The sequence below is a fragment of the Sphaeramia orbicularis genome, chromosome 12 (assembly GCF_902148855.1).
Source record: "Sphaeramia orbicularis chromosome 12, fSphaOr1.1, whole genome shotgun sequence".
Classification (NCBI taxonomy): domain Eukaryota; kingdom Metazoa; phylum Chordata; class Actinopteri; order Kurtiformes; family Apogonidae; genus Sphaeramia; species Sphaeramia orbicularis.
In genome coordinates, this window is record NC_043968.1 from 8,283,470 (window position 1) to 8,310,694 (window position 27,225).

A 27,225-nucleotide genomic window follows, 5' to 3' on the forward strand; every position below is an offset into this window, starting at 1 on the left:
GTTGTTAGCATGAGTGCACATATAAGCTTAAAAAAAAAAAAAATCTAATGCTGAATTGTTTGCCCTTATTTGTTAGTCCAGGTCGGGCTCTTATTTCGGCGGAGTGTGGTTTCTCCGGTTCCGGTGTGTGGGCGCCTCTCTCCGGGTGTCTTGACGGAGCTCGGCGGCAGACACGCTCACACCCGCTCATGCACCCCGTAAGTGTCGGCAGTAGACCGGTGGAGGGCTGCAGGACGGGACCGACCGCAGCACCGGGACAAAAACAAAACCTCCACTCAGACTGGACACGTTTTACGACTGGGGAAACGCGAGGTAAGTTGGTGATATGTTCAGGCTGAATAAGGGCAGGGTTTATTCCCTCATATCTGCGCGGAAAAGTCAATAGCTTATAATAACTATTATGTTATTGTTATCATTCCTTATGGTTCAGTGACCGTGAGATAAGGTGACTTCATATTTCTCTGTTTTTTACAACAGCCTCTTCACTTTAGAGCCAAGTTTAGTCATATTAATCTATTAGAAATGTTAACTTTGAGCCTGATAATAAGCAGTAATTTGTATTTAATATTACTGGTGTGCAAAATGTCAAACCAAATCTCAGTAGTGTTAGTGTTGAGCTGTTTCCTTCCTTTGTTAATTTTTCTGTTCATACATTGACTGATATAATTTCTTATCTATTGTCTTTTTTTTAATGAAACATCTTTATCAGCCAATATGATAAAAGTCCAGCTCCATTATCACTGTGTTTAGTGTTTTTGGCCACTTGAAAGCAAAATCATACTGAGGGATTCAACAAAACGCCCACTATAATTTCTGGTGGTTAGACCCAGATAATAAAATTACATGCACTCAGTAAAAGTGCAGGCTACTTTTCAGCAGCGCTCCTCTGCATCTGCTGTGTGTACTCCCTGTGCGCACACATACACATCCAGACACTCTGCATATTGAGTGAGCTGGAGGTTTTTCTTTTTCTTTTTTTTTCTTTATCAGAGAAATGGTTCTAATCCTGCTTAGTGCACTCACAAACAGGAACCTAGCACCCTGAAATATTTGGTGTGCAAGCTGGCAGGAGTTGTTTTCCTCATATTGGAAGAATGAAACTGGAGATTATGGGGGATTTGAGTTGTTTAGCAAGCAAAGAAGAAAGAGCCGCTGACTTTGCAGAGTGAGAAACATACTGTATGCTCTGGATACATTATATTCTGTGCCTTTACCCCATATGAGCAATTAACTGAAAAACAACTGACGTGATACATAATGACATATATGTGCTTCCTGTGCCTCGAAGATACATTTGCTCCAAATGAGATTACATGCGTGGATGTGTGTGTTTTCACTCTTTGCTCTTACAGCCTGCATGTACTCTCATATTACACAGATCAGGTAACTGAATCTTGCAGGGCATGTACTCAGTGACATTTTAATGGCACTGATGTAACGTCTCTGCAGTGCATTGACAAATTAGCTCTGATGATATTACAGTTGCCCTTTCTCATTTAGATAATGCTGCTTTATAAAAGAAAAAAAAATCTATCAAAGTTAGAGCTATTGAATGGCACTGAAGGGTATTGCCTTTAGAGCTTCCTGTCAGTTTGAATCACGTAAACTTACTATAAATCAACAACAGCAGGTGGATCTGGTCCGGTTACAATTGTTGCTGAGGGAAACCTGTTTTAACTTGTAACAGCATTACCTTTGTTTAGAAACAGGCTGCAGATGACAAATGTTGCTGCTTAGCGTGATGGTGGCAGTTAACTGTCCAGGCAGAAGAGGGAAGTAATGCACTCTAACTTGCATCAAACCTGTTTGGAACTTTACGGTTACAATCTTTCACAATGCATTTATCTGAAGTTCTGTCAGCCTCTTTGCACAAATTGTTAGGATATTGCGAAGGTGATAATGTGCAATCATGGCGGTGAGTCGCATGGGAGTAGCTGTGATTGTCATAATAAGAGAGATGCATGTGATGGTCATGTCATTTTAGTCATTCACTTTTGTTTGGGAAAAAAATTACTGTTCACATTTTGATGAAGCTCAGCGGAAGGGTCAGTGCTGAGGACAAGCTCCTCAAATTTTGGAGCAGATCCTTATAATTGGCAGAGTGGACTTGTTTTCACTCAGGCTAAAGGTCTGTACCCATGGGGGCGCTGTGTTTTAGTGAAATAAACCTGCACATGACTATATTCTTTTGAACCTTTGTCAATGTCGTGTGTATCTTTATTCAGCATGAAAATATTATATACACAATATAGTATTAGACATTAGCTTATTAAGTTATATGAAAAAGATGTGACATCATAACAGTAGTGGTGTAACTGTTAGATTCCAGTCTGTTTTGTACAAAACACAAAATAAAAAGGACAAGACAGCAAAGTGTCACCAAACCAGTAGACCACAGGTGTCAAACATGCAGCCCGGGGGCCAAAACCAAAGGTTCCAATCTAGCCCGTGGGATGACTTTGTAAAGTGCAGAAGATATTAACAGTCAAGGGCGTCAAACTCAAAAAGAACAGCATAATAACCTAAAAATAATGACTCCAAATGTTCCTCTTGGTTTAATGTGAAAAAACAAATATAACACCATGCCTATAAATAATGGCAACACCAGTTTTTTCTCTTTGATTTATTGCAAAGAACATTAAATTTTGATATCCTTTAATAATAAAACATCAATAACCTGAACAAATATGAACAACCTGAAATGTCTAAAGAAAAATAAGTGTAATTTTAACAATATTCTGCCTGTTTTGTGTCTTGGTAGATCTTATCTGTAATACATATGTATAAATCATAAGTTGAGGCATAATATTGATCAAATTTTATTTTATAAATTTTATTTCTTCTTATTTTTCTCCAGAAATTTAAGTTTTTTCAGGTTATTCACATCTTTTTTGTTTGGATAGTTTGTAAAATGTAAATGATTTTATCATTTAATGTTATTTTTTTGCTTATAAAAAATTTGGAGTTGTCATTATTTATAGGCTATTATGCTATTATTTGACTGGTCCGGCCCACTGGAGGTCAATCTGGGCTGAATGTGGCCCCTGAAAGAAAATGAGTTTGACACCCCTGCACTTGACTGTCAGGGTAATGCTAATGTTATATGAATCCGACCCAGTTTGTACTGTTTGTCTCTTACTTGGACATAGACCCAAAGGAACAGAAGACACTGGAGCAGACAGAGAACCTCTGATCATTTTGAATCCATTATTTTTTCTGAACATTGAGCCAGTGGGAATCTCTTCAGACTTTTTAATGAATTCTTCCAACTGTTACAGATTTGCATCGCCACTAGTATGAATAACTTTAAAGCAAAATACTCACTCGTGTTTTTGTGGAATTTTGGTGTTGTTTATTTGTTACACCCCTGGAGTGTAAAGGCCTGCATGATAATAACTGAGCAAAAAAGCAAAACAAAAACAAATAAAATACAGAATCAGCAGCCACCAAATGATGAATTAGACTGTTAGTATCATCATCATTGGAACAGTCAGTCACACTAACCAGTGGCACCAGGTCTTGAATTTGAGTTTGGTTTGTGGTTTAATATTTCTGGGGAAAGAGAAAATGACTTGAGAATTTGTTTTGGCAGAGCTCTCTCATCTCTGTTTTTTATTTTTGTACATCAGTGCCACCATTATAGTGCCAAAATCTATGAAAGATGTGACACGGGCAGAGTCTTACAGTACATCTAAGTATGCTCATACTGCAGTATAATTTAGACATAGATATGTTTTACTGTCAGAGTGGATTGGTGTTATCATTGTGTTTAACTGAATGAACGAAGGCCACAAAATGAAGGCGTGAACCCACAAATCTCTCCTCTCTTCCTAAACACACTGAGTAGCACATTGTGGAATTGGGTGGTGACTCTTATTGTATCACTCACTGGTGGTTTATGGGACACATCAGTTATGTTACTCACTATTCATTCAGATGTAGTGGAGTCTAATATATGGTACCTCTGTCCTAAAATGCCAACAAAGCATATGTGGGCACACTTGATGAGCTCTATCTATCTATCTGACTATCTCCATTCTCTGCTGCACTGACCCATTTTCCCCATGGGGATCAATCTAAACTAAATGTGAAGAAATGAAGCACTTTGAGGAATAGTGAGAGGGGAAGAACGGAGGGGGTTGGCCAATGTTAACAGCCCGCCAGTAGTGAAGAAGCAGAGAAGTGTAGTACAGTGTTGTTTTTTTTTTTCCTTTTTTTTTTTTAAGTTTTTAAAGTGCCTTCCAGATGGCACGTCGACAGGAAGGTTCCGGGGAAACCGGCCCCTAATGAATGGGAGGGAGAATCACCTGAGGGGACAAGAGACATCAAAGAAACTTTTCTCTGCTTCGCTTCCCATTTTCTCCCCTCCCTCATGTTCACTTTATTCAGACTTCTCTCTGCTTTTTGCTGCACTTCTCATTTTTTCATAACATTGCATATCTGATTTACCCACTTAATAGTTCCCTCAAGTGATCTGGGGGTGTAGCTGACACTCTCCCAGATTCTTTTTTCCACTCATTTCTTAATTTTTATCTTAATTGATCTCCTCTCCTCTCCTCTCCCTCCTCTCCTCTCCTCTCCTCTCCTCTCCTCTCCTCTCCTCTCCTCTCCTCTCCTCTCCTCTCCTCTCCTCTCCTCTCCTCTCCTCTCCTCTCCTCTCCTCTCCTCTCCTCTCCTCTCCTCTCCTCTCCTCTCCTCTGTCCTCTCCTCTCTCCTCTCTCCTCCCCTCCCCTCCTTTGGGACATTCCTTATATTTACAGTGAAAGAGCCAGAGGGCAGGTTTAGACAGGGCTGTCAGAGAAGAAGCCCTGGCATTTGTGGAGGCCAACACGTTTCACTTGCACATAAACCCATAAACACTGGTGAGGTGTAACAACAAACTAACAGTGATGTGCGGTGACGTTTATGGCTTGTGACTCTATCAGGGTCAGATCTACAACTATATGAACCCAAAAGAGTATTTTATTCGCCATTTGATTGGCAACATTTAACAGGTTATGTTTCATATCTCATATCGGCATTTTTTACACATATGTGATGCATTTCATTTAAGGTCAAAATTACATTCTTAATCAAATTATGATGGATATGTAATCATCAATTTTGAGATTAAGGCAAGAAGGAAAAATAAATGAATCGCTGCACTTGACTTGTTAATTGTAACCATGCATTAAGACTGTAGCTCACGCAGTAGCGACAACAACCTGTGTGCTCAGGAGCGCCCTCTACCATGAGGCAGGAGCACTGGCTGCCTCACTGAGGGCCTTTTTTATCCAGTTTTATGATTGATCTGCTAGAACAGGGGTGTCAAAGTCATTTTAGTTCAGGGGCCACATTCAGTCCAATATGATCTCAAGTGGGCTGGACCAGTAAAATTATAACAGTGAAAAAACTAAAATTACATTATGATAATGTTTACATTTTCAAAAATCTGAATAACATGAACAACTGGAAACATCTTAAGAAAAACAAGTGCATTTTTAACAATATTATGCCTCAGATTATCAGTTTGTCATTTACACATACGCATTACAATTTACATTACAATTACAAATGCACAAAACATTTAGTAACAGGCAGAATATTGGTAAAATTGCATTTACTTATCTTAAGACATTTCAGATTATTCACAGTTTTTGTAAAATAATAGTTTTTTAATATAAACATTTTCATGTGATTTTACTTTTTTACACCAAAACAAAGAGAAAATTGGCTGTTTTCATTATTTATAGGTTTAATATGATAGTATTTTACTGGTCTGACCCACTTGAGATCTAATTGGTCTGTATGTGGAATCTAAATTAAGATCATTTTGACGTCCTTGATTGTTAATATCTTCAGTGTAAGTTTTGCATTTCACAAATTCAACCCACGGGCCAGATTGAAGCCTTTGGCGGGCCGGATTTTGCCCGCAGACTGCATGTTCGACACCTGTGTGCTGGACTGAACAAGTTACACACATATATTTTATGCATTATCCAGTCTATGGAACGTCAGGGCATATAATCCAAGTGTTTGAAACCATTTTATTGGTGATATACAGAGAGAAACACACTCTAATTGTATGGGATGAAGCACAGTTTGTGAAGGACTTTGCAATCCAAGGTGAGGCGGAGCTCACTGCTGCCACACCGCACGTCTCTTCCCCATATTTCAATGGGAAATGCGGAAGTTTTGCAATTTTGAGTTGAAAAATAATCAGAATAATTGGAATCATGTGGAAAATAAGTTTAGAGTACAGATCAGCAGACAAATATCAACAATTATTTTATTTTATCATTAATTGCTCTGTCTCCCCTGCCCCCTCTGACTGCACATCACTGCAAACTAGAGGCTGGAAGGAAATAGATAGAGAGACACTGATAGAGAATATGACGAGAAGTTTAACCGTGCATGGCGCTGTGGTTTATCAGGTTGACTGTGATAAGAGAGACAGAGTGGATGTGTACACAACAGGAGGCGGTGCTGGTTAAAGTGCATCTGACTGTGCCCTCATTCCACATTAACACATGATTGGTGCTAGGAGTGAGTGCATGTAATGGACCAGACCAGACCAGTTGTTTTGAATGTTGTAGCTAAGTCACTGCAAAACCATGTATACATTAGATAAAAGCTAGTAACAACTGAATTCTGGAAACGTAAATAAACTGACATTCATCTAGTTTGTTATAGAAGTTGTTAATTGACACTTGCTTGAGGTGTATAATTTAATCAAACACAAGTGTATTAGTGTTAAGTAAAAAATTGCTTAATCTTAACAGACATTCTTCTAATTTTCAAGATCAGTTTTGGGTTAGAACATCAGTACAATGAGGAGCTTTGTTATTTACTGTCGTCCGTGACACTGCATAAGCTATTACAGAGAAAATAACAGCGTGGGTTATTTTGGTCTGGACCAGAACAGTAATACATCAGAAATGGTGCTTTTCTGCTAATGGTATAAGGTTGACTCACCTCAACTCAGCTTGATTTTTATTGGCATTTCATCCTAATGCAGGCAGAGACCACAAGGTACTATCAGACAGTATGTGAAGTACCCGCTGCAAATGTTGTATTTTGGATTTCATTCTCACCATTGGATTGTTCTTTGTTGTTACTCACTTGTAGCTGCAGAGTTGCTGAAACAGACATTATAACACAGTGGTTCCCTACCTTTGTAGGCCCATGACCCCATTTTAACATCACAAATTTCTGGCAACCCCAGACATTCAAAACGGAGACTTTTTTTTTGGCTAAAATTAATTGGTTTTTGATCATGTAATAGTTTGCTATACTATGTTGCAAATACACGTTAATTTTAGATGACATTTAGTCTATATAATGTATATTATTATGGACGGAGGCAGTAAATCCAGGTGTAGATTACTGCACAAAGGGAGAATTTTTTTTTCCTTGGTCAGGATATATACAGTTAGTCCAATTTGGGATTTACAAGGCTGACAATTAATACTGAACAAACAAGAACTCAAACTATGAATTATGAAAGAGCTGCAGCATCTGAAACTGACCACAATGAACATGTGACAGGTAAACAGAACCAAAGTGCTTCAGTTTCACAACCACAGTTTATCATGTCTTTTATGTATTGTGATTGTCTCTGTCAACTCACCATATGTTGCTTTTTTAGTAAGTTGTTTCTTTTTTTTTTTTTTTTTCTTTTTTTTTTTTTAATCAATTACAATAAATTTCAGGCAACCCCATTTGAATTCCAGGCGATCCCATATGGGGTCCTGACCCCAAGGTTGAAAAACACTTTTATAATAGGTTACATTGTGTCACTGTTCCAACCACCTGTGCTGAGGGAGTACTATGACTACGTTCAGACAGCAGGTCTTAATGCACAATTCAGATTGTTTGGTGAAATCAAATTTTTTTGTGTGCTCGTTCATATTACACATTAAATGCGACTTGTATCAGTTTTGTGTATGAACTGAAAGTGACCCTGAAGTGACCCACATGTACGGGTCCTGGCATAATACATGACCATGCAGGCACATACTGTTTTTACCGAAGTAAATATAATTTTCCTACCACTTCTCCTGGGACGCAGAATTGTGACCTTTGTCACATTTCAATAATGTATAGGTCAGATAAATGCAACCTGGCCTCTCAGACTGAAGTAGTATTGCAAAAAATCAGATATGTATCAGATTTAGGACCACATATGAGAGTGGCCTGGGTCAGATTTGAAAAAATCAGATTAGTGCTGTTCAAACTGTCTTTAACAGAGTGGATACAGGTCACATATGGGCAAAAAAATCAGATTTGGGCCACATTTGCCTTGATCTTATACCATCAATGGAAAAGCGGCAAAGCCTCCGCTAGAAACTCATTAGTTTGATGTTCAGTTCCACATTACATCATTAATTAGCTTTAAAGTTCAGTCATTTCTTTATTGCTTGACTTCAGTTAAAGAGGTATTTGACTTCTAATGAAGTGACAGATTTGACTTCATCTTCAGGCATGTTTGTGTTTTCAGTGATTCACTTGTTTTGGATAGAGGTTAGGCTGATATTGATCGACTAATCAGCTATCGGCTTTTCTCTGCTCAAAACTATTATTATATTGGCCATTAAAATCCAGTACATTCAGACCCCTGATATGTAACAGCTTTGTAAGTAGAGATGCTCCCTGTGGTCCTGAGGAGCTGTAGAAAAAAGACTTGAAAATGATCTACAAAAAAAACTACTTACATGAAGTATTTCCTCTGCGGTCTGTTTTCTCCCATTAACCCATAAAGACCCAAACATCCACCAGCAACCAAAATCATTCACTGATATAAAATGTTTAGTATCTGTTGATCCAATAATCCTATCAATGTAAGTAATTGGTGTAAAATGCAGTTTGTCATCTTTTCATGGTCCTCAGGTATGACCCATTGGATGTTCAGAGGCTCCGTAGTTACCATTGAAACACCGTCATCTTCTACAACATTGATTCACCAGTAAAACTAATGGAGTTAAAGAAATGACAGTGGATGGACACGCTTGGTTTTACATTCAATTATTGATATCTTTGCTGGAAAAAGTCGCTTTTTCTTCAGTTTTCTCCGTTTTGGATATAGTAACCCTCAACTTTAATCTTTTATGAACATCTACATGATCAGTGAATTAAACATTGGAAAATACCAGATTTTATATTTAAAAATGCAAAATACAGGGGATAATATCAGAGTAAATGGTGATAAATCACTTAAGAAAGTTTAAAAATATACAAAAATTCATTTGGTAACTGGTAAAAAAGCAGCACTGGGTCTTTATGGGTTAATGCATTTTCACTTTCACATACACAAACATACACACACTCACAATCTCTCAGCTGCAAAGTGCTTTTACCTTTGAAAAGACCGTATAGTGTATGGACCCAGTGAGAGCATACATTATTTTTTAAGTAGGCCGTGTTTTCGGCTTGAATATATTATTAAAATCCAGCTTAGGTTGTGCTCTTTAGATCCGACAGCAGAGACAGAGATGCTACATTTGTCAAGATGATGAGGGTCACAAGGTTGATTCTCAAATGCCATAGACATTTAAAGGTTAAACTGAGCACACTGTACAACACAGAGGGGCATATACAAACACAGGACCTGTCAAATGTGTGTGACTTCTGCTGCTGCAGTGTGACTGACGACCAGAAACGGGGTCGAGGACCGAGAAGAAATTCATTCTTTGTTTTCCAGACAGAAAACTTTTCAGCCCACCTCTGTCACAGCTCGGTCTTTCCTTTTTCTTGCAGCCTGTTCTCTTGTTTTTGAGGTCCTACTAATATAAATACGCTACTTTAAGCAGGTGTTAAGAGGCTAATATTTTTGTTGGAAGCAGAGCAGATACACACATTCCCATTTTGAAACACACCAACTGAATACATGTACACAGACATGCCCTGTGGGCAGGAAGCTGCAGCAGGAAGTGATTTTGGAGCCTGAACCAGATGCTGCAGAACTCTGCTTCGGAAACATCCCTGGCCACCAAATACTAAATCATTCTTCTTTCCTTCTCTCTCTTTTTTACTTTCTATATGACAGTGCGATTATTTATTTCATCTCTCACTGTCTCTCCTTCTCTGACCCTCTCCCACTCTTGTCCCTGCATCTCTGTTTCTATTTCTAGCAGAGAGGATGAAATATGCGATAGGTGGAGAAAACACATTTATCAGTTATGTCATGTCAGGAAGTGGAGGAAATGCATTCTGTTGCCTTGTTTCTCTATTGGTAAACACGCTTGACAGTGTTTATGCCCCATGTAGATTTATTAGTTATTTTATGCAAAGGAGATTTCAGACAATACAGTGAGAGCAATGAGCGCTCTGATAACTGCTGTTCCAGGAGTGGGAAAGCAATTAAGATGTGAAACTGACGCCAGGAAACTGTTATCAGGGCTGATCCCACCAGTGTGGAGTGAGATTGCAGTCGTACAGGCAGAAAACAGGAATTGTTTTGTCGGTTAAATGTGCTGTATTTTAGAAAAAGAAAAAAAAAAAGTGGTGAAATTGTGGTGATTTTTTTTTTTTTTTTTTTCTAATTGCATAGTGTTGTGGTGAAGTCAGGACACGCTATGGGATGCCAGATACACAGTCACTGTCAAATGATGTAATTTCCTCTTACCAAAACAGTGTCAGTTTGGGTTTATTGGAAATGTTGTCTGTGTGAAGATAACTTAGACAAACAGTGAGTCAGGGTGTGGTTTGAACAGTATTTGTATTTAATGGAAACGTGTGGTATTTGTACGAATTGTACTTCATTTCATTTATACTGTCTGACTTTTTGCGATTCCACTGTTGTATATATTATGTACATAGCCTGCATAGTTTTTATTACTACTATTATGTTTTATTTTATATTGTTTCTTTTCTTGCACTCTTGTTTTTTGAACTATCTTTATGCACGCACACTTTTTCTTGTACTTTTTTCTGTTGCTGCCTTGACTATTGAATTTCCCCATGTAGCCCAGATGTGACCTAAAATACATTGCACTGATAATGATTAAAGAAGAAAAAAACGGTTAAAGAATTCTGAATTTTCTATTCCAGGTCATTTTAACTCTAAGCCTTTTTTATTGCAAAAGAAGTAACATCACTGCTACAAAATATTAATGGGATTGATTGATTATTTTGATTATCAGCATTTAAAACCAATACAATAAGAAAAATCAATAGAAAGAAGAAAACATATTCGAAAAGGATGAAATGATTCCACCAGTAATGCCAGCTCTGTATATATTTATATATACATACAGATTCCTTGGTATTTGAATGGATGATTCTCTATATTTACTACCACTACATACTTACTACTGTTATTATTATTATTATTATTATTATTATATTGTTTGTTTTTTGCACTATCTTTATGCGTGCACACCAAGGTTATTATCGTTAACGAAAACTAACGAAATGACGAAAACTAGAATTGAAAAAACATTTTCGTTAACTGAAATAAATAAAAACTATAATTAAAAGAAAAAAACGATAACTAACTGAAACTGTATTGCGTGCTTAAAAAACTAACTAAAAGGTATAAAAATTATGGATAAAATTCCCTTCGTTTTCGTCTTTGTCAATGTCGGATTGATATGAAATCAATTTATTTCGCTCTAGCAATTTTAGCTAGCGGCACCATACAACACTTGGCGGCCCGTCACTTCTTGTCACTTGTCGTTTAGAGTCGTCTTCTGGTCCCCACTGTACCAGGAAACACGGAGACTAAAGTTGGGAGAAAGCAGAGTCCTGTCTGGGATTTATGGGAATATGACGGCAAGGAAGATAAAAAATTTGACAAAACTAAAATTAATACTAAAACTAAACTAAAACTAAGCATTTAGAAAAAAATTAAAACTCATAAAAACTAGCAAACCTGCTCTGAAAACGAATTAAAACTAACTGAATTAGAGAGAAAATAAGTCAAAACTAATAAAACTAAACTATAATGAAAAATCCAAAACTATTGTAACCTTGATGCACACTTTTTCTTGCACTTTATTCTGTTGCCAACTCCACTATTGAATTTCCCTGTTGTGGGATCAATAAAGTCTAATGTAATCTAATTCCTTCATATTTGTTAAATGAAAATGGTGTGCACCCAACATAAACATAATGTCCCTTATCACACTCGACGTACTTTCACTAAACGGAATCATTGTGGACACCAGAACAGTATCATAAAACAGGAAGTCACAGACGCCTGTTTAGACAACCCACCATCAATAAAATCAAACATGATGATTTAGCTGCCAGTGTTTCTGTGCTGCAGCCGTGCCTATTCCCATGGGGAGTCAAATAAGCAGGCCTGAATCAACTCATTCATTCCCGCTGAGTGGTTAGTCTGTGAGCCTCTGCTCATAAATCTCACACCAGCCTCCTTTCAAATGATGAATCTTTTTCTCATAACTTTACAGCAGGGATTGATTGTTTCTCAGCAGAGGATCTTTACACCCTTTTTGTTTATGATACATTTATGGCAATCGTCTCTAAAAGCAACATTTCCAAGCAGAGCCACAGGGAAATAAACACAACAACATTTGTCCCTGTGAATCCCATACTCCATCTCCATATGCTCTATTTTATTTTAATGCTCCGCAAGTTTCATAATTAATTGATGAGTTTCTTTTACTTGGAAGATCTGCTAAATATTTGCTGTTTCCAGCTACTATAAAGAGAGGATTTATTGGTTTTATCTTTGTAGCACTGTAAAGTGAATATCGCTGGACATTTTGAAGGTATCAGCTTTTTTTTAAGTGTTTTGAGATTAAAGAGGCATCCATTTATCACACAATTTATGATGAAATTTAGGACATATTCTGGGTACAAGAAAGATACAACCTAGCCTCATTAATATTTTAAAGATAAGGCACATTAATCTATAATTAAAAATCAACATGATTTGAAACTCCACTAAGTCTTAGTGAATATGCATATTAAGTTGTTTTAATATGAATATTATATGAAGGAAACTAGGGCTTGGTAATGAATATCAATACTCTTATGACACTGACTGAATTACTACTGAAAAATGGAAGGTAACATTTATTCCCAAATTACTTGAGGGGCAAATCGAATCCATGTCAGTGCAGCACCAACAAACAATTTTTACACAGTTTTATTTATGATAGGTCAATAGACAACGGCAAATTGTTGTAAACAGGTTCACTTTTATGTTTTAAAGGTCAAAGTCAAATTTATTAGGCCTGTAACGGTACACATAACGAATCGAAACGTTTCGGTACGCACCTGTTCGGTTCGGCACACAGCTGTACCCAAACGGCACAGTATGTTGAGAAAAAGAAAAAGGAACGAAAGACGTCGTTCGATGCAGAACTTTAAATCTGCTTAAGTTCCACACGGACGTATTGAAGGAGTGCACATTGACCCGAAATGAATGAAATGAATGAATTGAAATAGCAGCTGATATAAGGTTAAAAAAAACAAAACAAATATGATGTCAACCTGGAAGGAAGAGACTGAAGACCCTCCACCATCAGTCCAGTCCAGTTTGGGATCACTACGGGTTCAGATGAAAGACAACAACAAGGAAAGAGACGATAGTAAGACAAAAGTTGTTTACTGCTTATGTCCAGTAGTTCTCAAACACTACACTTACCCTGTCTCTGTCTCTGTCTCTCTCTCTCTCTCTCTCTCTCTCTCTCTCTCTCTCTCTCTCTCTCTCTCTCTCTCTCTCTCTCTCTCACATGCTGTATAACAGAGGAATAGAACCTGGGAGTTGGTTGGATGTTGAAAGTATGTAAAGATTCACTTTCGTTTCACACCAGCATTATGGACCGCACCCCCACATATATAACTGCAAAAACTGGAGGGAAAATCTTCAAAAATTCGTAATAAATGAATTAAAGTCATTTAGAGGGGTTTTCTTTCTTCCTGTACCGAACCGAAAAAAAAAAAAAAAAAGGAACTGTGGCTCTCAAAATTGAAAACGTACCGAACTGAAAATTTTGTGTACCTTTACAAGCCTAAAATTTATATATGTAGCACATTTAAAACAACGGAAAGTGCCCAAAGTTGTGTACAAAGCTGTAGATACAAATGCAAGATATACTGAAATTAATAGAATAAGAATAAATACAAGATATTTCAAAACTGATAAAAAACAAATATACAGTAAAAGGATAAATAGCATCTAAAATACACCCAGAAGATAAAACAAATAAAAGTCACACACTTGTATTAAAGCTGCTTTGAATATATAAAAATGCAAATGGGCTGAAAAATAACACTAAAGACTTGTACTATAATGTGTTATATAGTTCTGTCAAAAGTTTTGCTTGCAAACCACTATTGTTGCCATGATGTTGTATTGTGTAATACTCATTTACATAAATACCACAATACAATATTAGTGATGTCCCGATCTGGATTTTTTTGCTTCCAATCCGATCCGATTTTTTTTAGGATTAGTTTTGCCGATACCGATCGGATACCAATATGATACCGACTTTTTACAATAAAATTTTGATTTAGATTTGGAGTCATTATTTATAGGTTATGCTATTATTTTACTTGAGATCACAATTGGGCTGAGTGTGAAACCTGAACTTAAACAAGTATGAGACCTTTGACTCTTAATAACTTTAGTATAATTTTTGCACTTTCCAAATTCATACTGTGGGACAAATTAGAACCTTTGGCGGGCCCGGTTTGGCCCACGGGCCATATGTTTGCCAGTGCTGTAGCCGGTCCATGGACAGGTCTGTCCAGGTGCGTTCTGCGCTGTACATTAGTGATGCATCAGCAGGTTACTCGCAGGTTGAGTTGGGGTGGGTCAAAAGAATGTCACTTTATTTGCGGGGCGGGTTGGGTTGGGTTGGGTTGGGTCAAATAATTCCACAAAAACCCCACCCCTCAGACTGGAAAACATCCAACTCGTGCATCACTACCAGACTTTAAAGTGAAAGTGAAACCTAGACACTTTACTAATTCCTCCCGCTGTTGTGCAGCAAATTTTCCTTCTCTCTACCTTCGGAAACTTTAGTTTGAGGATGCAGGACATGCACCCCCACCCCACCCCCCCACGCTCCAGAACCCGGTCCAATCTTCTAAAAAATACCAGATTGGCAGCCAATACTGGTCTGTAGATTGGATTGGGACATCCCTATACAGTATAACACAACTGTGCTTTTCACCGATAAGTATGAGATAATTATGTCGTTCTGGCTCTAATCTAAAACACTGGAGCTTTACTGTTGTTTAAAATGCAAAGCCATGCAGTTGTTCCTCAATAAAAAGGCAAATCGACGATCACAGTGTCAGAACTAAAAGCTTTCAATAGCTCATGATGACTTTCACTGCCATGTGTTTAAGTGTAGTTTGTTGCAGGAAGCAATGAAAGCAGGAAAATCAAAGTCATTTGGGATAAGTGATGTCATTCTGTAAAAGGAGGTTCCCATGCAGCCTGTGATCACTTCATATGAGACTAATGAGAGTCACTTGTGAACCAAAGTGATTAAACTGCCACCACATCATTAATGTCATGCCATATTTTTATGAGGATGTATTGCCTCACAGGATGACATCAGGATTTCTCTGTAATTAAAAGGCCTACGCTCCATCTCAGAGGACGTATTTTACTCTCCGGCGCCCACTTTTCCCTAAGCACCCTCTCCTCAAACATTTTTTTGAGTCAGCAGTGGAGGTCCTGCTGGAGAGACGCCCTGTCCTACCTGATTCAGCCGTCTGTTAGAGCACAGTCCAGCATTCACTGCCGCCGTATACTAATCCTTTCATTAGGTTCTGCTTCAGGCAGCGTTGTCAAAGAGCCGACTGTGTGGGGAGTTGAGGGAGACCGAGAGTGATACACAGAGATACATTTATAGATATGTACAGTAATGCAAACACCGAGCCATCCTTCCAAAAAGACGTATATTTAAATCCATACTCAAGACTGCCATTAAACCTCACTCACCTTTTTCAGTACAGGTGTCGGACAAGGTTATTATCGTTAATGAAACTAACGAAATGATGAAAACTAGAATTGAAAAAACATTTTTGTTAACTAAAATAAATAAAAACTATAATTAAAAGAAAAAACGATAACTGAAACTGTATTGTGTGCTTACAAAACTAACTAAAAGGGATAAAAAATTATGGATAAAATTCCCTTTGTTTTCATCTTTGTCAATGTCGGATTGATACGAAATCGATTTATTTCGCTCTAGCAATTTTAGCTGCTGGCACCATATGATATTTAACGGTCTGTCACTTCTCATCACTTGTCGTTTAGAGTCGTCTTCTGGTCCCCACTCTACCTGGAAACATGGAGACTAAAAATGGGAGAAAGCAGCAGAGTCCTGTCTGGGATTTATTTGAATACAACAGCGAGAAAGATAAAAGACATAAAAAAAACCTAAAACTAAACTAAAACTAAGCATTTAGAAAAAAATGAAAACTAATAAAAAGTAACAAACCTGCTCTAAAAATGAATTAAAGCTAACTGAATTAGAGAAAAAAAAGTCAAAACTAAATAAAACTAAACTGTAATGAAAACTCCAAAACTATTAGAACCTTGGTGTCGGATAGAAAAAGACACTGACTCATCTTCTCTTGGATCACATTCTTGGCTGCAGTATAGGCTTTTTCTTCATTTAGATCAGTAAAGTAATACGGGCACTAGCTCTGAGCAGTTAAGCTAAAAACTAGGGTTGTTTAACTGGAAATACATTCACCCATAAATACCCAGTGCTACTTTTGTGGCAGTTCCCAGATGAATTTTTCTCTATATTTACCCTTTCTTAGGTTTAGATTATTTGGTAATATAGGTGATAGATTATTTATTGTAATGTTATCTTCTTTATTTTGCACTTTTTCAGTGAAAATCGGGTATTTTCCTACATTTAATTTATTGATGATGTAAATGTTCATAAAAGCTCAGAGTAAAGTTGGTGCTTATTATATCAGAAACAGAGAAAACTGAAGAAACAGTGACTTTTTCTGCAAAATATAACAATAGCTGAACACAAAAACTAGTGTGTCCATCCACTGTCATTGATCCAACTCCATAGGTTTTACTGGTGAATCAATGTTGTTGAAGATGACGGTGTTTCCACGTTCACTACGGAGCCTCTGAACATCCAAATGGGTCATATCTGATGACCATGAAAAGACGACAAACTGTATTTCACACCAAGTATTTACATGTATTGATAGGATTAGTGGATCAGCAGGTGTTAAACATTTTAGATCAATAGATGATTTTGGTCAACGGTGGATGTTTGGGTCTTTATGGGTTAAGAGGCCTGAAGATACTAAGGTCTCTGCTATTTCATGAGAAAAAAATGGAAGGTTTAAGGAAATGTCTGAAAAAATAAACATAATTCCTTTTTTTTTCTTGTCCTTATGAACCCTTCCCATTTTTCTTGGGACCTTTTGATTAGTCCTGACCTCTGTGAGAGCTTCTGATTTAAATATACTCTTTTTAATGTCCCCAGAGTCTGTTCTGTCCTTGGCAGACTCCTCTTTTATACAAAATAATTCATAAATTCACCCATTATCTATACACTGACTAATATTTGGATGGCCTGCTCTCACAGAGGTCACCGACTAATGACACGACGGACTCACAACTTTAACACCTCTGGGAAATTTCAAGTTGCAAATTGACCCAGTCTCCAAGTATTTTGGACTGTGGGATAAAACTGCAGTTTCCAAAGGCCTGGGCTTAAAATAGTCCAAAAGATAAACCTCATTTGGAAAAGTTGCCTGTGTATCAGTGATTCAAACACCCCATTAAAATGTTTCATAAGTAAGTTTTAAATAGACACGGGTATCATTTTGTGTGTCTCCTAAAAAAGATAATGTATCTCAAGATAGTCCCTGGTGAAATAAGAAATAAAAAGAAAATAAACACTATAATCCACTTATTGTAAGACTTATATAGTACACAGTATGATGCAAGTATAAATAGATAAATGTATGTGTCCCAGTTGCTTTCCCCAGTTTCCCCTGAGTGCACACAACCATACGCTTAATCATTTAGACATATTTATATACACAACTCTGCATGCTGGCTCATATTCTCTCACATCAGTGACAATATTGTTGTCCATTGTTGGCATCAGCACTTAAACTTTTTGCCAATCTAAACTAGTGCAGTGCTCGGTTTATTGTTTGTGTTTTCCTTATTACTATGACTAAAATGTGTAAAATTTAGTTAGTACTATTATTAAACACACAGTTGCAAAGAGTTTTACATGTGGGACACAAATGCTCATGAACACAATACATATTCATTCCTTCAAACATAAAACCGTACACACACAAAGCGTGATACAGACATTAAAATCTACTTTGATTGATTTAACACTTTAACCCCTGACGTGTTTGTGGTGAGCGTTCTGAATATATGATTTATCTATATTATAAAAGCCAAGTGGCCTCTGTGTGTGTGCATGCATGTGTGTGTGTCTTGGGAATCACACAAAATCTGTACAGAGCTGACTGCTGCAGTTTGTCATACTTATATATTTTCGGTCAACGAACAGACTAGTGAAAAAGTTAATGGGACCAATATTTTTTGGAGATATTAGTAATTTTGGAATACAGTGGTCTTACAATTACATTGTTATGGCCAGAATGCTGGACAAATGCGGTACAGCATGCATGAATACACAACAGCATAAAAACTACCACATCTAGAACCCATAGATCCCCACGGGTCAACGTCCTAGTTTTCAATATTCATGAAAATTCAACCGTTTGCTCAATAGGAAAAAATTAAAAATGCGCTGAGAGAATAGACCTTGCACTTTCCATCGACATCTGAGCATGCTCAGTACACCCCAGCCACCTGTGTAATTGTGAGCAAAACACAGAGCAGTGAGTGAGACTGACCTGCTATAAAAATAGACGATTAGGGCTTCTTTTTTTTTTTTATACATCGCTTTCCTTGTTGTTTTTGTTTTTACTGTTTTTTGCAGGGTTATTGTGATTTTCCTTTATTTTTTTTACTGTGTTTTTACAGAGTTTTGACCGTGTGGCTCTTTAGAGTTCAACCAGGTGTCAAAAAAGTAGCTAGACTGATTTATTTAAAAAAAAAAAAAAAAAAAAAGAGCCCCAAAACAATAACTACTGGGCCAAAATTCAAATCCTTGTTGTTGTTCAATGTGTTCCAGTTCACAGTTCATGTTCAACATCCTAAATCTCTTATTGATGTACATTCTGAGTGCCTAATTTAGTAAAAACCTGTCAAACTTCAATTCCTCTCTTTGTCTGTTTCTGTTATTCCACCTGTTTTGACCCTAAAACACGCAGTAAAACAAAACCACTGAAGAAAAGGAACACAAGCACATACTCACAGGAGCTTTTATGACAGTGAAACAGATGCAAATTCACACCATCAATGAAATAATGTCTCAGGGGTTAAAGGGTTAAGGGGATTAAGGAGGGTATAATTGCAGAAATGGAATAAAATATTCATAATCATGTTGTCATTAGTGCACAGTCACAGGAAAATGTCAGGAAAAGTCAGTGTGCTATTGTCTTTTAATCGTTTTTACACTGCTTAGATCTTATGACTTTTATTCTGATTGTGTCTTTCAATCTTTAATACTTTAATCTTTTTTATAGAGATCTCTGCATAATAATTCCTATGTACCTGAATGTGTGCAAATGGCAAATAAAACTGTCTTAGATCTTATCTTACGTTGCAGTGCAGCGTTTTTACAGTAGTTCAGAACCACCTTCCTGTTCTTCTTTTCCTCTTCTCCGTTTCATAGTGGATGGTCTCTACCATTAAGGTGCAGTACCATCACCTGCTCTGTTTCGGTGTGGACCAGAGTTAACGTCCTTGAATATCACACCCTGGACCTTTAACATAGTATAGATGACACACATCCAATAGGAAGGCCAAGGTGTTATTGCTTTTTTCTAATGGAAAACCCCTCTGTGTCTCTGTTGTGTTTTCTTTGCCTCTAGATCTGTGTGGAACAACACAAGGAATCCACTGGTGACATGTAAGGAGCTGCTTTCTCATGAAATGTAGCGTTTTTGCTTCATGCATCAGCCTTCGTCATTAGTGCTGATGTGTCACCAACCCTGCAACTGCACGTCCAGTAAGACACTCAGACATCTGCAAAGACACTGTGCTGGCTGACGGAGACAGTCCAACTCATACGAGCCACATGAGTCACAGATGACTGATGGATGATGCAACGATGCCCGGGTCGAAGTCTTTTTGCAGATCAAGAGCTAAATGGACCAACGGAGTAGGAGAAAGTGTTTTTATATGCTTTTGACCCTCATACATTTATCTTGCCACTGACAAAAACAATTCCAATCTCAGGCAGTTTAAAGGCAATGACCTAATTGAGATTAAATGACCTCACAGTGATAAGTAACCCGCCTCCTCACTGGGTGATGGAAGATAATCACAAATGGACTCTTATCATTGTAGCTGGAGTGTGTGAGGTTACATGAGATTTCTTTGTGCTGTGTGTGGAGGGACAATTAACTCAGAGGGGTGAGCTTGATGCTACAAACAGCAATGTTGCGTCGTGGACTCCTTGCCTGGATCTCCCGTGTCGGGGGTGTGCTTGTACTCCTGTGCTGCTCCCTATCGCTCCTCTACGTGATGACCTGTAGTCCGCCACACTCCGATGACACCCCGATGAGTCACGCTCTGCCCCGCGCCGGTCACAACCATGCCAGCCTGGGTGGAACCAGACCAGGGGCTGGTGCAGGTGCTGGGGGAATGGGAGGCGGTGGAGCGGGGCCTCCCCAAAGCGGTGGCCCACCAGGTGTCCAGTCCTATCAGGCGCTCCTCCAAGAACGAGAAGAGCAGCACCGCCTCCACATCTCATCCTTGAAAAAGCAGATAGCACAGTTGAAGGAGGCTTTGCAGGAGCGCAGCCAGCAGCTAAAAGGAGTGCAGGAGAGCCTGAAGAGAGCTGCTGGGGGTTTAGCAGAAGGACAAGAAGCAGGGACTGGGTCCCAGGGTGGCCAGGGGGAGGCGCAGGGTTCAAAGAGCCAGCAGGCAGACCTCCAGGAGTTCCTAAAGAGCCAGCTGTCGAAGGCTGAGGTGAACGCTGGGGCCAGGCTGCCTAGTGAATACGCTGTGGTGCCCTTTGAGAGTTTCACCCTACAGAGAGTTTATCAGCTGGAGATGGGGCTGACACGTCACCCCGAGGAGAAACCTGTGAGGAAGGACAAGAGAGAGGAACTAGGGGAGGTGCTTGAAACAGCTCTGCACAGCCTCAACATGCCTTCATCTCAGCAGGACAGCAGGAGAGCAGCGGAAAAGACTCAAACTAGCAAAGTCTATACACCATCTGACTTCATAGAAGGTGAGAACACAGAATGCTCATACATTAACATTACCTGCACGACATTTCTAACACTTCCATGAATACTTTTTCATAAACATACACACTGTACTCCACTTCTGCGACACTTTGATCTGTTTTTTTATATGTGAATCCCTGGAAGGCCAAATATGTGAGCTTGTATGTGTACAAGCGCAGCCAGGATATCCTCCCAGTTTGTTCTTCTCAGCTCTGATCACAACTGCAGGAAATGAACACAGCTGCTCCTCATTCACTATGGAGCATCTCTACAAACGTGGTATTTCGGAGTGTGTACGTGTATGTCCGCTCTGTGTATGTGTGTGTGTGATCTGCTCTTTGAAGGTCACCGTCTTCAGTGGATGAGTGGGTGGAGGTTTGAAAGTGAGTAATGGGGGCACCTGGCTCTGAGGAAATGAGCCATAGGTCACTGTTCAGTGCCTCTCGTACACGTGTATGAGCCCCCTGTGTGGTCCTGACTAATCTGAGTGTGTGTATATGTGAGCACAGTGTAATAAATGGGCCTACATTTGTATGTATTTGAGTGTATTCGCTTAAACAGCCTATACCAGTGTTTTTCAACCTTGGGGTCAGGACCCCACGTGGGGTCGCCTGGAATTCAAATAGGATTGCCTGAAATTTCTAGTAATTGATAAAAAAAAAAAAAAAAAACTTACTACTAAAAATATATATGGTGAGTTTACAGAGATAATCACAATCCATAAAAGACAAGACAAACTCTGAAGCTGAAACTGAAGCACTGTGGTTCTGTTTATCTTTCAAGTGTTCATTGTTGCCAGTTTAAGATCCTGCAGCTCTTTCATAATTCATAGTGTGAGTTATTGTTTTTTTCTGCCTCCGTCCATAATAATAGACATTATATAGCCTAAATGTGATCTAAAATTAACATTTATTTGCAACATAGTATAGCAAACTATTACATGATCAAAAACAAATTAATTTTAGTGGAAAAAAAAATGTCTCCGTTTTGAATGTCTGGGGTCGCCAAAAAATTTGTGATGTTAAAATGGTGTCAGGAGCCAAACAAGGTTGGGAACCACTGGCCTATACAATTAATCAACTAGACATCAGGAGGATCAAACTCACAAATGTCACTCCATCTCACATTCAGCACTTAATGGAGTCAGACATTGATTTTAAACCAAATCTCGAACAAGCAGCCAGACATGTGAAAGGCAGTCTAGATGCCCAGACTGACAAACGCATCCTTGGAGAGCGTTCAAGGCTACATTAGCAAGCTAGTGAGCTGAAACTGCACACAAACACTGAAGGTATGCAAAATGAGCTCACCAACCACTATGTTACTTTGACAGACAAAATGCAGTTAAAGGAAAAAAGATGGAGACAGGAAGTGAGGCATTTAGTCGAAATTGTTGAACATATTTAGTAAATGAGGGCTTATCGTACCCCTCTGGGAAACCCGCACCCCCCCACCATGACAGCTGGTTTGATTTAGGGAAGGCTTTCATTCAAGCAGCTATCAGACTTTACATCTCTGCCCAGAGACATCTCTCTGTTAAACTTCTGTTTGCTTCCTGTCATTTTCTTACGTACTCCCACTCCTCCTTTTCTTCCATCCCTGTCTGGTATATCTCTGCCATTCACATCTCTTAGATTCCTGTCTGGTAATAAGTTTTTTTGCCCTTTTAACCAGTCTACCAGTTTCCATGTGGTCTTACTTCTTACTCTCTCTATGCCATTTCCTCTTTTTTCTGCTTTACTGACCTCACTTGGACAATTTGCTAATAGTAATCTTTGTATTAGTGGAGTAATTGCAGAACTACTTCTCTCAGGCTGATGCAAAGACCAAGAAAATTGGATGACCAGAATAGCTTTTTGCTCTTTCTGTGTGTTTGTTTACACATATATCTATTATAGCTCTTGCCTAGCAGCAGCAGCAGCAGCAGCGTACATACACTCTCCGTTACTCTATCTACCACAATATATGCACACAGTGTGTATCTATCTGTCAAGAGAAAATATACAGCTTCACAATAGATATGATAGATAATGGTGGAGGTAATGCTAAAAAATGATGCTGCCAAGCTCAAATTCAGACTTATTTTAGATTTTTCTAATGAAATGTTAAGGTCTTGTGAGGAAAAACAGGGAAAAACATGAACTTTGGAAACAAACGATACATTGAAATCTCAAGGGATTTATGGAAATGCATCATCCGGGTGAAAACAAGAGAAATCAAATCACTGCACCAAAGAAGGAGAGAGGGCTACACAAAGGCACAGAAAACAAAATCTTTCAAAAAAATCCAGTCAGTGTGCAAGAAAAAATCTGATCTAATAGATTTATATTCAGTATACTTCATACTCTTATACACCTGTTTTATCACATTTATGGTGTGTTGCTGTATCGCACTACAAATAACAAGACTGCACACATTTCACGTATAGGATTTCACAAAAACACGCACAGTCAGCTTGTCTTTTTCTGTGTCCCCACCCACCAGGTATCACCCGCACAGAGAAGGACAAGGGGACGTTATACGAGCTGACCTTCCGAGGAGAGTCAAGCAATGAATTCAGACGCCTGGTCCTCTTCCGCCCATTTGGCCCGCTCATGAAGGTGAAAAACGAGAGGGTGGACACGGCCAACGTCCCTATCAACATCATCGTCCCGCTCTCCAGACGCACGGACAAGTTCAAACAGTTCATGCACAACTTCAGGTGAGATGTCCGTTTATCCTGAAAGCAGGCTCGTGCTGTTCCAGACGACAATTTTTTGCTAAATTTATCACCGATGCACGTTCACTGTTTAAAAAGCACAAAGTATGCTTCAAATTAGACACAACTGTATCTTTGAAACATGCAAATAATCTGACATAAACAACAGCCCATTGTCAATAAACTGGGATTGAATTCACATGTAATTAAATCAGTAAAGTGTGATTATCTGTTTGTTTGTTTTTTTTTTCCTTTTAGTTTAGTCATACAATGAGTGGGAGAGATTAGAGGAAAGAAAATGAACATCCGAGTGGCTGTTTTATCACAGGGACTGGGATTAGTTGGAGGAATATGTAATTAACAGTTTGAAACTGCGCATGTGGATTATGCATTAATTAGTCTTGGTGCCGGTAGGCATAATTAGAATCTAAACAAATCTGTGGAAGATTTAAATGGGATGAGAAAAAACATGAATAAAGATGACCATGCAGGTCTTTGCTCTGTGTTTATCAGTGAATGTGCTCTCAGATGTTCAAATACCTACATTGCATGTGTATTACTAATGTACAGTACACATATTACGATCTAAAGCCACTTTTACTCAGAGATCCCAGAAAAACAGTAAGATGGTGATCCCACATTTTTGCCACCATGGACCGATTTATACAGCCAAGCCAAAGGAGTAACAGAGGTGAGACAGGCTGGAGTCTTAGGGCATTTTCACACAGCGTATCCAAGTCCGTATCCAAGTACGTTTGACCTCAAAGTCCACTTAATTTTATCAATGTGAATGCAAACGTTCCGTGCTTGAGTACTGTACCCGAGTCCAGTTGAGAAGCTAGCCCTGGGTACAGACTGCATGGATTCCAGTACGGTACGTTGCCATGTGAAAGTGATCTGTGCCCGAGACCAGAAGTGACCTGATCACCACTCCAACAACGGAAGAGACTTAATCACCACGAGACCATATATGGCGCTCCTATTGTCCCCAGGGGTGTAAGAAAATATCAGTATCGCAATATATCGTGATATTTCACTTCACAATACTGTATCAGTATTAAAAAGTACTGTATCAATATTTTTAAGTATTTATTCAAATGCAGACATGGCAGAGGTTCATTTTTGTTTTTCCAGCTCTTTTATTTCTATATTCACATGGGTATTTTATTCATTTTGTATACTACAAAAGTAGTATTGTGATACTGCAGGTCATAAATGTAGTTTTTTGAAATTGATAATGCTGTTTTGTTAAATAATGGATAATTCAGTCATCCTAAAAGCACTTTTTAATGTCTGAAAGAGGCAAATGTTTGTTTTTTTTTTATTGGGAATGTACAACAATTATGTTATGATGTTGGATGATTCAGGGACTGAACACTATGCATTCTTTTCGCAGTAGAATACAAACATTTAAGCAGGATCTTAAACTGTAATGTCTGTAAAACATTATTTATTTATTTATTTGAGTGTTTTTTTGTACTGGTAAAGCTGCATGTTAAAACTTCATTTATCCAAATGCTGCACTATAAGTTTTTCCGAGAAATTATCTTTTAAAAAAAGAAACAAAACAAAAAATATCGCCTTGTTAACAGTATTGTGATATATGGCAATATATCGTATTGTGATCCTAGTATTGTGATTTGTATTGTATCACCAGATTCTTGCCAATACACACCCCTAATTGTCCCTTGAAAAAGCCTCAGACCCATGTGGCACGAGCTCGCCTTATCAACCGAACCACTCAATATATCAAGGACAGCAAAGATCGCTCTTCTTCACTTTGCTTCGAACAGGCTAACAGATAGAAAACTGTTGCCGCCATTGTAGATAAATGAACAGAACAGTCGCTCAGTTAGTGACGTATGGGTTTGTCTTCTTCTGACTTCCACATTGGTTGGATAGCCACAGAATTCCTTCCACACCGCCACCTACTGTCTCTGCCCTGTAACACCTATTTGTACTCAGGCATGGGCCATGGTACATGCTTGTGAACGCAACATCTGCTGGAAAGGTGTGAATGTATCCAAGTACGGTACGGACTCGAGTACGCTGTGTGAAAATGCCCTTACACAGCGGACCTGCGTTCTGGAATCAAAGGGGCGGTGACGTAGCATAGCGTATAGTGTGACGTATAACTTGCGCATCGGAAATACCCCTAGCGGTGTTAGCTCTCAAAACAACAATGGAGTCCTTCGCTTGAAGTGACAACAGCTTGTAGATCTCGGCGTCTCCCCAATTCAACATCTTTCTGGTCCAGTGTTGGGAATAACAGCGTTAAAAATAGCGGCATTAAAAATAGCAGCATTACTAACGCCGTTATTGTTTTCCAGTAACGGGTAATCTAATAAATTACTATTTGAAACGTTACAACGCCGTTACCATTACTGGCAGTGAAATGTGGTGTGTTACCATGCACTGATATCTAACAGGCTCGCTCAGCCAGGCATGAGAGGTGTGACGTTTGCGGACGAGTCGAGTCTTTTGAACGGCTCTTTTCAGTGAATGATAAGAACCGATTCATTGTGAGCCGTTCGTTTACGAGCCATTCTTATATTCAAATTCACTGCCTTCATGTTTCACCTGTGTGTCCATGAGTCTGAGTTGTCCACGCTACCTTCACCTGAGCGACTAATGACATGTCCGATTTTGAGTTGTCCACTGCACACCCCATTCACTTGAATGCAGCTGTGTGCGCAGCTAATTTAAGGGAGGAGCTATCAGTGGGAGTCAGACTGACTGGACTGAAGACATTTACTGCTGGATCAGAGAGGAGCGACTGAAAAAAGTGGATATGTGGGATTAACTGGAGGAGCATGTTCTCTCTATAAATGCAGATATGCACTTATGTGGTGGAAAGCCAGGCCCTGGTGGACCCCAGCCTCACCACAATTATGGTATTCAGTACCTGTCTGCTGTTCTACTCTATACAACTGGCCCGTGAAACACGCACAAAAATAAGTTTCCTTTTACATATTTGAAGGTTTTTCAAAAAAGTAATGCAATGATTACTTTCCCTGGTAACTAATTACATTCATGAAGGAGCAATTCTGTAACTAATTCAATTCCTTTTTTTGGAAAGTAACTAGTAACTATAACTAATTACTTTTTTAAAGTAATTTGCCTAACACTGTTCTGGTCACATTGATATATTTGTTTATTGTACACGGCCCACACTCATTTTTAAATCCTCACGGCGTGGGGGTCACACACGCAATATGTCATCAAAATATCACACCTTGGTTGTG

The 27,225-nt window shown here is 38.7% G+C and overlaps 1 protein-coding gene across 2 annotated transcripts in view; it reads left to right on the top strand.

The window, feature by feature from the left end:
• The first annotated feature begins 73 nt into the window (after nt 1–73).
• csgalnact1a (chondroitin sulfate N-acetylgalactosaminyltransferase 1a) overlaps nt 74–27,225 on the top strand; it is a 57,003-nt gene continuing 29,851 nt past the window's right edge. The window contains exons 1-3 of one of the 2 annotated variants that reach the window (XM_030149381.1): nt 74–312; nt 19,918–21,284; nt 23,767–23,983. In XM_030149381.1, coding sequence (XP_030005241.1) covers nt 20,471–21,284; nt 23,767–23,983 — 1,031 coding nt within the window. In that variant the 5' untranslated portion in view covers nt 74–312; nt 19,918–20,470. Of the gene's footprint in view, nt 313–4,760; nt 4,863–19,917; nt 21,285–23,766; nt 23,984–27,225 lie in introns of those variants that run through there. The other variant, XM_030149382.1, reaches the window with a different exon arrangement.